This window comes from Ipomoea nil, unplaced genomic scaffold, assembly GCF_001879475.1.
Source record: "Ipomoea nil cultivar Tokyo-kokei standard unplaced genomic scaffold, Asagao_1.1 scaffold1558, whole genome shotgun sequence".
Taxonomy (NCBI): Eukaryota; Viridiplantae; Streptophyta; class Magnoliopsida; order Solanales; family Convolvulaceae; genus Ipomoea; species Ipomoea nil.
The window spans coordinates 2,042,698-2,054,150 of NW_017617986.1; the positions used below are offsets into that span (position 1 = coordinate 2,042,698).

The 11,453-nt window shown below is 40.8% G+C and overlaps 1 protein-coding gene across 1 annotated transcript; it reads left to right on the forward strand.

Moving 5' to 3' along the window:
* Positions 1-9,326: 9,326 nt before the first annotated feature.
* On the forward strand, positions 9,327-10,322 carry LOC109189565 (FK506-binding protein 3-like). The gene has a single exon (XM_019340176.1). It carries the CDS (start codon positions 9,327-9,329, stop codon positions 10,320-10,322), a length of 996 nt encoding a protein of 331 aa, XP_019195721.1.
* Positions 10,323-11,453: the final 1,131 nt, after the last annotated feature.

An 11,453-nucleotide genomic window follows, 5' to 3' on the forward strand; every position in this document is an offset into this window, starting at 1 on the left:
ACAAGCCTACCGAAAGGAAAGGCTGTACAACGAATTGTGGACCCTCGAAATGAAAGATCTTACAAAGGCAATCCTAAACAAAAATATGTCAAAAGGAATGGACCAAATGGCAATAGACAAAATCTAAACCATAAGAAAGGTCAGCCTAATAAGAATATTCAATCAAGGAAAAGGTCGAATGTTGACCGGAGGCAATATCGTCCAAAGCCAACACGAAAGAATCCTGATCAAGGAAACTCGAGAAATGGACGAGTCAGACCAAACGAAAGATCCTTCAAAAGATCTGGTTATGGCAATGGATGGACTCGGCCATCAGAGGAAGATTGGTTTGATTACCCAGAACCTCTATCAAGAGCTGAATTTGAGATAATTCATCTGCATAAACAAAACAATCATCTCAAGTATTATGAAAATCCTCCTCAAGAATATTTTCGCGAGAGATATAATGCTAAAACCTTTGCCAGTATCCATTATGATTACCGCACATCTAATGGGTATAGGGGACCGAGGATGAGTCGAGGAAACTCTAGGTTCATGTGGATTCCAAAGCTGACATCTAACCCTCAAGGACCCGAAACTCAATGGGTACCTAACAACACATAATCTTTCTTGCAGGACAAACAAGTCATATGGTATGTCGATAGTGGGTGCTCAAGACATATGACTAGTGACAAAACAATGTTGAGCAATTTCAAGGAAGTCGATGGACCTAAAGTCATATTTGGAGGAGAAAACAGTGGCAAGACTCGTGGAAAAGGAGACATCATCAAACAGGGAATAACCATACAAGATGTATCATATGTTGATGGACTAAAGTTCAATCTCCTAAGCACAAGCCAATTTTTCGACAAAGGGTACAAAGTCGAATTCTCCAAAAACGAGTGTAAAATCGTGAACACGAAGGATGGCAAAATCGCGTTAACTGGTCAACGAAAGAAAAACATGTACGTAATATCGTGGAATTCTTCTAATGCTAACGTTTGTTTTGTGGCTAAAAGCAATGCAGATCTCAGTCAAGAATGGCACAACAAGTTGAGTCATCTAAATCTGAAAACAATCAACAAACTTGCGAAGAAAAATCTTGTGAGGGGACTACCTGAAGCATCCTACATAAAAGACAAAATTTGTGAAGCGTGTCAAAAGGGAAAACAAATCAAATCATCCTTCAAGTCCAAAGATGTGGATGCAAACTCTCGTTCATTAAGTCTTCTACACATGGATCTCTTCGGACCAGTTGATCCAGCAAGTCTAAGTGGAAGAAAGTATACTCTCGTCATAGTAGATGATCACACGAGATATACTTGGGTGCTTTTCTTGAAGAAAAAGAACGAAACAGAAGTCGTTCTCCCCAATCTCTTGAGGCAACTTCAGACAGAAAAAGAAGTCAAAATCATTCGGATAAGATCAGACCAAGGAACTGAGTTTGTAAACAAGATCATAAAAGAATTCTGTGCATAGAATGGAATCTTTCATCAACTCTCGGTAGCACGAACTCCTCAACAAAACGGAGTAGCCGAAAGGAGAAACAGAACACTGAAAGAAGCAGCACGAACTATGATCGCACATTCAGGCCTACCAAAGCGTTTTGGGCTGAATCCATAAACATAGCATGCTATACACAAAACAGATCCTTAATCAACAAATCCTACAACAAAACCCCATATGAACTATGGAAAGGTAAAGTACCAAGTATTGGCTATTTCCATGTCTTTGGTTGCAGGTGCTTTATTCACAACAATGGAAAGAATCATTTGAGAGCTTTTGACGAAAGAGCAGATGAAGGATTGTTCATGGGTTATTCCTTAGTAAGCAAGGCCTTTAGAGTCCTAAATAAACGAACGATGGTAATTGAGGAATCTATTCATGTCAAATTCGATGAGCTATCTGAGAAAAATCCAGCTGGTATTGAATCATCAAGTAATCCACATCAAAACCCTCAATCAAATGAAGAAGAGGTTTCAGATGATGAAGAAAATATTAACTTCCTACACGAAATATCAGTTGAAGATCTCTGAGACCGAAACCTCAACACAAGAAAATGTCAACGTACAACAAGACACTCCAGATGTTCAAGCACCATCCGAACCTATGATCTACGTTTAGCTTCCTTGTATTCCTGAAATGGATGCACAAAATCAGCAAAATATTCTTGAACCCGATCTTAGATGGTTAAGAGATCATCCTCTGGATCAAGTGATTGGAAATGTTCAAGAAGGTGTACGAACAAGAGCCGCTCTGCACGAAAATATGATGGCTTGTTTCTTATCACAAATAGAACCCAAGTCCATAGAAGAAGCCTTAAGTGATCCTGACTGGGTAATAGCCATGCAAGAAGAGCTTCATCAGTTTGAACGAAATGATGTGTGGGAATTTGTGTCGAGACCAACACATCCGAATGTTATTGGAACTAAATGGGTTTTTAGAAACAAAATGAGTGAAGATGGGCTCATTGTTAGGAACAAAGCCCGTCTTGTTGCTAAGGGGTATTGTCAAGAAGAAGGAATCGATTTTGATGAAACCTTCGCCCCCGTAGCTAGACTTGAAGCCATACGAATATTCCTAGCCTTTGCAGCTTACAAAGACTTTAAAGTCTATCAAATGGATATCAAAAATGCATTCTTAAATGGGCTTCTTGAAGAAAAAGTATATGTTGAGCAACCGCCTGGTTTCGCGGTTAACAATGAACATGAAAAAGTCTATCATCTCAAAAAGGCTCTTTATGGATTAAAACAAGCTCCACGAGCTTGGTATGATACACTCTCACACTTTCTTATCAATTGTGGTTTCACGAAAGGGGCTGTAGACAAGACACTCTTTCGTATAAAAGATGATGACCATATTCTTTTAGTACAAATCTATGTTGATGACATCATCTTCGGGAGCACGAACCCTAACTTATCTGAGAAGTTCTCAAACCTTATGCAAGGTAAATTTGAAATGAGCATGATGGGAGAACAAAACTATTTTCTGGGATTGCAAGTAAAGCAATGCTCAGATGGAATTTTCATTAGTCAAGCCAAATATACCAAGGATTTAATCCGAAAATTTGGGATTGATGGAAAAAAATCTGTCAAAATCCCTATGAGCACATCCCTTAGAATGGACATTGATAACGAAGGAAAAGATGTGGACCAGAAAAACTTTCGTGGTATAATTGGATCTCTTCTATACCTAACAGCAAGCAGACCTGACATTTCGTTTGTTGTTGGTGTATGTGCAAGATTTCAAGCTAAACCGAAAGAAAGTCACTTGAGTGCAACTAAAAAGATCTTAAGATATCTTAAAGGGACGCAAAGTGTCAGACTTTGGTACCCGAAAGAAGGATATTTTGATCTTGTTGGCTATTCGGATGCCGACTTTGCAGGATGCCGAATTGATAGAAAAAGTACCTCAGGAACTTGCCAGTTCCTAGGGGGAAGACTTGTGTCATGGTTTAGCAAGAAACAACATTCTATTGCTACCAGTACGGCTGAAGCCGAATACATAGCAGCTGGAAGCTGTTGTGCTCAAATTTTATGGATGACACATCAATTGAAGGATTATGGCATAAATGCACGAGAAGTGAGCATTAAGTTCGATAACAAGAGTGCAATTGCTATCACACATAATCCTGTCTTAAATTCATGAACTAAGCATATCGATATCAAATATCATTTCATTCGTGATCATGTAGAAAGAAAGGACATATCTCTTGAGTATGTCAACACTAATGATCAACTTGCGGACATACTCATGAAACCCTTAAGTGAGGCGAGGTTCTCTACTCTAAGGCATGAAATAGGAATGATTGAGATGACATAAAGCCTTGAGAATCAAATCTGCAAAGATTCTCATAATATTCCTCGATGCTCTACCCAAAAGATTTGAATCTTTATCACACGCAAGGTCTCTATAAAAAGAGGTACATGTTATCATCAGATTCTCATAATTAACAAGAAATCCAGTTTTTGTCTTTGTGTTTGCAGATATGAGTACAGGAAGTGAAACAAAGACAACGATCATTGAGACAAGAAAGGAAGAAACCGAAATCTTCCATGACCCACTAGTGAATGAGGAGGATCTGAACAAATTCCGTGCATACTCTCAGCACATACAAAACATTCTACGAGATCCAACGGAAAATGAATCAAGAGAATCATTTCACTCCGTCGGCAATACCATAGGGTATGCAAAGGAAGATAGCGTGTTGGAACGGAGTGATAGTTTTAACTATTCACCATCAAGCACTCCTCCAAAAATGCCATCTCCTCTCAAATCCACAGCTAGCAGCAAGAAGAAAAAGGCCTGAAAATCTCATTGGGCCATAATGATAAGCTGTGCTTTTGTTATCTTTAAATATATTTCGTTTCTTAAATGAATCATTTCAATTTCTCGTCTCTCACGAATCTTCTGATAATGTCTTTAACACGAAATGAGGCATCAGTATCCAAAATATTATAATAAGATTTGCACGCAACACTTGTGCCTATAAATTGGAATCTCTCTTCATAAACTTTACTCACACATTCAGTTCTTTAGTAAGAAAAGTTTGTAGGTATGGATAAGGGTAAAGGAAAGATGGACGAAGCTGAGGCTCGAGCTATTCGACGTGATCATCATCTTCGAGAAACAGGCAAACTGACAAGTGCCACAATAACGAAGATAGTGGAAGATGGTGATAGGGTCCACGTAACGTTCACCATGCCAAACTCGGCCACCCCGAGAGAAAGGAAAATTCAGGACAAAGTTGTCAACGAATCTCTGGCCACAAAAGACAATGTCTAGCATAGGCAAAACAACTGGCTAACGAAAGGAAGATGGCTTTGATCAATGCTAACAAACACTCTTCTCATCCAAACACCTTTCATTGGTACCCAGTTACTGAGGCTCCACAAAAGAGTGAAAAGTCTTATGAAGACTTCAATCTAGTTCACTCTCAGTCACCAACTAACCCAACTACGCCCACTCTCTCTCTAGAGGAACTGGACGAGTATGCAAACAAGACAAATGTGTCTGACGTGACTGATGAGTTGACTCGTCTGGAGCTTCACGTACCTTATCGTTTTCTTTGAATTATGTTTGTTTTTATTTGTATGGCTTGGAGTATCTATGCACGATTCCTTTCAATGAAATTATCTGCGTTTTTTGATGTTACTAATTGCTCTCTTGACCTTGAATCTTAAATGTTAGACTATCACTTTCGGGTCAAAGATGGAATTATGTCATAAAGCATTATCTCTCAATTGTCTCAAAAATGACAATAAATGCATAAATCTAAATGCTAATTGGCTCTAGAGGAACCACATGCTCTCCTAATGGTTAACCGTTGGATAAAACATTTATTCTCATCTTGAATTGCTATAAAAGGAGGACATTGGTTTTGCTCAAATGCATCCCTCCCTTCTCAAATGGTTCCCAAAGTCTTAATCACCAAGAAAGTATCAAGAAGAACCCGAGCTCATCCAGAAGAGGGTGAACAAGGCAATCATAATCCCGGAAATAATCCTATCAATCCTCTGAATATTTCATCCGACTCGGAAAGTGAGGATTTTGATGAATTCATCAAAAGAGATGCTGATGGAGATGCCAGATCTTTTGATCCCAATGAGGAACCCCCTCTGATTGTAAGAAAATGCTTCTTGACACTGGAATCCTGGAACGATCTCACTATGGACAGAGATCTTAGGGACTTCTATAGACATTATGATTGCAAATCTGAACTTGTGGGGTATATTGAAGGAGAATCTGATGAGGAAATGCATCCTGACGGTGAACCACCGCGTTTAAAAGCCCCTACATCAAAGAAAGTTTCTAAGGTCACCAAGGGCAAAACCAGTAACACGAAGAAAGGAAAGGGAAAGAAATGAAAGTTTCATTGTTATGTGTTCAATAATCATCCTTGAATTATGTATTTCTGTTCATCCATGTCTCGTGTTTTTAATTAATGAAGATTTTTTGCCATGAATCTCTGACTACCTGATATTTACATACCTTGGAATCATCTCACTGACCCTGAAATTATGATATTCCTGAAAATATCCATTCAAAGTCTTCTACGCCATTAATGGTCAGTTGAAGAAATACATGGTCATTAATTACAGCATTGAATGCTGTGGGTAGTTTCACATCGTTATCTCTTCAAAATCTATCTATAAAACGGGGGACATATCTCACTCTTCTCTACCATTCTCATCTTCACAAATGGCTCCTAAAAAACCTTTTACAAGGGAGATTCTCACAAACAAAGAGAACTCGCCAGGAAAATGAGAGAAGAATAGGGAGACATGTATCCAGGCAATAGCCTTCAAGCACCCGTAGAGATCTCATCTGATACTGAAACATCATCTCTGTATGATGATATGGCTGGCTTCATTGTCGAGGAGCCCGAGGAAGACCCTCCTGAAGAAAAAGTTCCTCAACAAGAAATGAGTCCTGCTGATCCGCCTAACAAGTATCATGACGAAGATTATGTCAAATATCTCAATGAAGATATCAAATCTGAGAGCAAGGAAGAACCCACTTCGTCGACGGGCTCCAACTATCTGCGTACCGGAAAATGGTACAAACGCATGTGGGCTGATCTGAAAAAGCCGAAAGCTGAGACTCATGAGGAGAAAGCAAACGAGAGGAAGAAAAACTAATCTTGTGGATTATGTATCTTGTTTTCTGTATCTGTCTATCTCGTTTGGTTGAATAATAAAATCCTGCTTTCACTGTTTTGAGCTTAATCTTAATCGAGTGATGAACGAAACTTTATTTGTTTCTGTTCACACCTACAATGGAATCTCTATGACCGGACTCTCTTTATTGGAAATGCATATATTCCTTCACGCATGCTATCTGTATTCATGGCTAGTCATTCGGGTCACATCTTTTGATGAAATCTCACACTCTTTATAAGGGACTATCTCGAGAAATATGGTTTCACTCTTCTCAACTGATATCACCATGGACAAGGGAAAAGCAATGGCTCTCACAACCGAAAGTCTGTCTAGAAAAGCTAAATCCAAGAATGCTTCTCGCCATGAACCAGAGAATTCACTGCTGGAGGGTTTATCTTCAGTTGATGGATCCACCAAGGTCTCAAGCCTATCTGAGTTTCTCACGCTTGTAAAGCTTGCACCTCACCTCAAAACTGATGACGAATACATGGCTACTTGTGCTGCTGCTGAGGCTCGTGTAAAGGCCGAACTGGATGACATGGAAAGACAAGGTCTTTCAAGAGATGCTATGGGCACCGATCATGAGATAATCGTGGGAGAAGTATTCGCTTTTGAGGTTCGCAAGAAGGAATACCTTGATTATGCCCAACAAAAGAAGAATGGCAAGAAGTAAAGTCTGGTGCTGACATGAACAACGAGAGATGCAGTGACAGTGCTCGAAATCTTTGTCTCGTGTAATAAGACATCTCTCGGGTTATCTCATGAAGTTTCGTTGTATGTTGTGTTCATTTGACTTTATTTGTCTAATGGACCTTTCGTCTAGTAAAAAGCATCTTGTTTCGGTTTTCAGTCGTACTTAAGAAGCTTCAAAATATATGAATCATCTGAACCGTTTACAAGTTTCATCATGGGGATCGTGTGGCCAAAGAAAATGGTCCACTACCCCACGATGACTGACAGATGAATTGATGGGCATTTAATGCTCGTACAGGCACTTAAGTGGAATTCTCTCTCCACATTTAATATGGAATGATCAAAACTGATCTGAGCATGATCTTATCAGTCTCCTATAATCAGATCAGTTACCTTTTGAAGAAGTGGAACCGGTTGAAAATTTGAAATTCAAACCATCCACCCCAAAAATGGGTTAACCCGTATTTGAATACCCAGAAACAAGTGAAACCCTACATAAACCCTCTCCTCTCCATACTTCACTTCTTTCATTCATCCTCTGTCTCCAAACCATACTGTTATACTTGTATTCCTTCAACACTTCAGAATGGCAGAGAAATCCCAAGTTACCCCCTCCGATACAGAACCAGCAACCCCAACCACCTTGGAAATTCCCTCCTTCCCTACGGAAGATATACGATTTATCGAATCTAGGGCTCCGCTTATAGTCAGAGGAAGCATGTGGGATTCTTATGGGTTTCTCGAATATGCTCTTGATCGCGAGTTTAGAGAAAACATCATCAATCTGCTTACAGAAATTGGACTATACAGGTTTATTACTCATCTCTATACTTTATGGTATCCTACTGATGTTGCTCAATTTTATATGAATGCAACTGTCTCCTCCGACTCTCTAACCATCACATCTAGAGTTCACAATCATCAAGTGGTTATGACATCAGAGGACATACGAGCTGCATATGATTTTCCTCAGAGGGATGAGACATACGCACCCAACCTCTCTTTCTACCACTATGACCCTAGTGAGTTTTATGATACCATCAAGAACAACCATGCACCCTTGAAAACGGAGATTACATGGCCTTTAAAGAAGAAGTGGTTTCGTCTGAACTATGAATTCACTGTGGACATCTTCAATAAGATCGTAGATCACAAAATGTCTAGAACAAATGATGTCACAAAGGAGAAACTCAAAATGCTGCATGCATTCCTCCACAAACACACAGTCGACTGGTCGAAAGTTATCTTCAACAACCTTGTTCATACCATCACCTTCAACAGAAAAAGTCCTGGTGACATCAAAAAGAAACTAGGTTATGGATTCTTGGTTAGTCACCTACTTATCACAAAGGATGTCCTTATGAGACCAGGAATTCGGCCAGGACCAAAAGCCTGCCATATGAAGCAGAAGCCCTCCGGTTATGACAAACAGAAAGCCTTGGAGCTGGGAATCCCTTTGGAATTGGTGAAATCCAAACGAAAATCAAGGACGCCGAAAGAATCAGAAGATGACAAACCAAAACCGAAAAGGCAAAAGAAGGAAAAGCGCTCTTCTTGGGTTGAGTCGAGAAAGGAAGTTGTCAGTACACCCACTCCCACATCTCCAAAACCTTCCACAGAAAAGAAAATTCCTACCTCACCTATTCCTCCTCCAGACACAATTGTTGTCGAAGACTCATCTGATGAAGACAATTTGGCTATGTCGAACCTTGGAAAAACGGGACGTTTTCGTTCTCCTATCAAAACGAAATTTGGCTCAACTCTCTCCCCAAAGGAAGACGACACATCGAGAGAAGCATTCTCTTAGGGGGGGAAAAAGATACGTGAAAAGCACCTTCTCTGGGGGAAGGTCAGCCGAAAGAAACCTCTCCAGAAAAACCTTCTGAACAACAAGCGCCAAACCTTGGCCACAGTTCTCCTCAAGTCCTTCATCCACAAGAACCCATTTCAGCAGAGCGAAATATTCAAAGTTCGACATAAGAACCTGCTGCTATGGACACGGAGGCTAGTCACTTAAGTATTCCACAAGAACCTTGCTTGCCAGCAAAGATGAAAGAAGTGGCTGCTGAATTGACTGAAGTTCCGTCTCTTCCACAAGAACCTACCTTTGCAGAGCAGGTACCAGATACTCTGACACAAGAACCTGCACTGGTAGCTAAGGGAAATCGAGAGATCCCACCAGAAGTGGTGATCACACCACCAGTTGTTGCACCCATTCCTCCATCTCCAAATCAATTGCTTCGTGAGTCTATTGAAAATGACTACAACCGAGTGTTGCAGTGGCAAAAATGGCACACAGCCCCCCTGGACACGTTCATCGAAACTTTTGAAGCCATGAAAGATGAAGAAAAGTTTGCTCTAGAGTGGATTGGCACGAAGGATGTCAATGAAGCACTGCGTCTTGAAACGATAAGACGAGTGTTTTCTTACAAAATGACCAATCGCACTCTCGGAAAGGATAAAGCTCCGATTTGCATTAAACTCAACAAACCTCCATTGGACCCAGCATTTGAAGAAGAAATGAAGATGGTTCGTTATGCCATATTGATATCTAAAGTCAAAACCATCCTGGAAAAAGAACATCAAAATGGTCCTAACTGCAACGTCAGTGGCTTGAAAGATGAGCAAGGCCGAGAGATTGATACGGCCGAAGAAGAAGATGAAAAAAGTAATGAAAAAGATGAAGGCAAAACTGACGATGTCGAGGATGCAGATGATGAGAACGATGATGATGATGATGACAATGATGATTCGGGTAATGACGGCGATAATGGGGCTGACCCGACTTATGACAGTGAATCTCCTCTCTTGGTCGGTCCTGATTACGACACTGTTCCCGAAAGATCTCCAGCTCAAAAATCACCCAACAGTGATGACACAAGGGAAGCATCACACCAAGATGAAGACATTTCAACTGATCATCCTGAGGATATGTCTCGAGCTCTCGTCCCACATGTTCAACCCATGGACGAGACTCCGATAAAATGAGAGGAAGCAGTCGTACGTGAGGGCAAACTGGAAGCCTCACCAATCCTTCTTAGCTCAGCTAGTGGTGGCAAAAAGGATGCACCACTTCAAGAAGACCAGGTGGAAACCCCACAAACCAATATTGAAGATGACTCTCCTTCGGTGTCCCCACGAAAAGTCATGAACCTCTTGAGGGATACAGTTCATGCTGCCGAATTTACACATCAACAATACTTGACCCTTCGGCAAAGAGACACCAAAGTTCTGGAAAACTTATCCAAGAAGGTGGATCAGTTGATGGTTGCCCAAGCTCAATCTCGTCCGCCACCACAAGAACCATCTCAACCTCCACCGCAAGTTAATCCTGACCAGCAATTCAACAAGCAATTGGCTACGGAACTCCATGAACTTCATACCGCTGTCAACAAAGTGGCTCATCAACAGCACGAACTTAAGCACTCTCACTTCAGCCTCAAAGAGCGTGTTGACTTAGCTTGCTCAAAGATAGAGACTTCACAAGATAATACATACCAACTGGGACAGCATGCTCTTCAAATTCTTGGGTATGCTCAAGACATTCTGAATGCAGTTAATAAACTTTCCACCATTCCTCCTACCACGTGTGCCGATGATGCCAAAAAGGGGGAAAAGCGGAATCATGATGATAAGGATGACGATCATCCGAGGGACAACACGAGAGAACAATCTCCATCTCATGCACCAAGAGACTCTGGGCAAAGAAGTACAAAACCATCAAATCCTCCATCCAAGTCTCATGGTCACCATCCTTCCCAGTCAAGACATTATTCAAATCGTGGTCATTCTCAACCCAGATCACAGTCCTTCAAGCCCCGTCAATCTTATGGTTCTGAATCAAAATTTGCATTCACTGGGCTCTCCAAGAGAGAAAAGACGAACCTAAGGCAGAAACTCATGAAGAACAGCAAGGTAACTATGGATGGCGTAGGAAACTTTGTGGAGTACAGACCTTATGAAGAAGGCAGTGGAAAACGTTTTGAGGGTTGCAATGTCCCTATCTGGCTGAAGACAAAAGACAATCACACTAGACAACATCTCATAAGCACCCAAAACGAAAGAATCAAGAGACAAAACAGAGAACTATGGGAGAAACACGAAGAAGAAGCCCGAAAG

Excerpts from the sequence above, each read along its gene's own strand:
- LOC109189565 (XM_019340176.1), top strand. The coding sequence starts at position 9,327 with ATGGACACGGAGGCTAGTCACTTAAGTATTCCACAAGAACCTTGCTTG.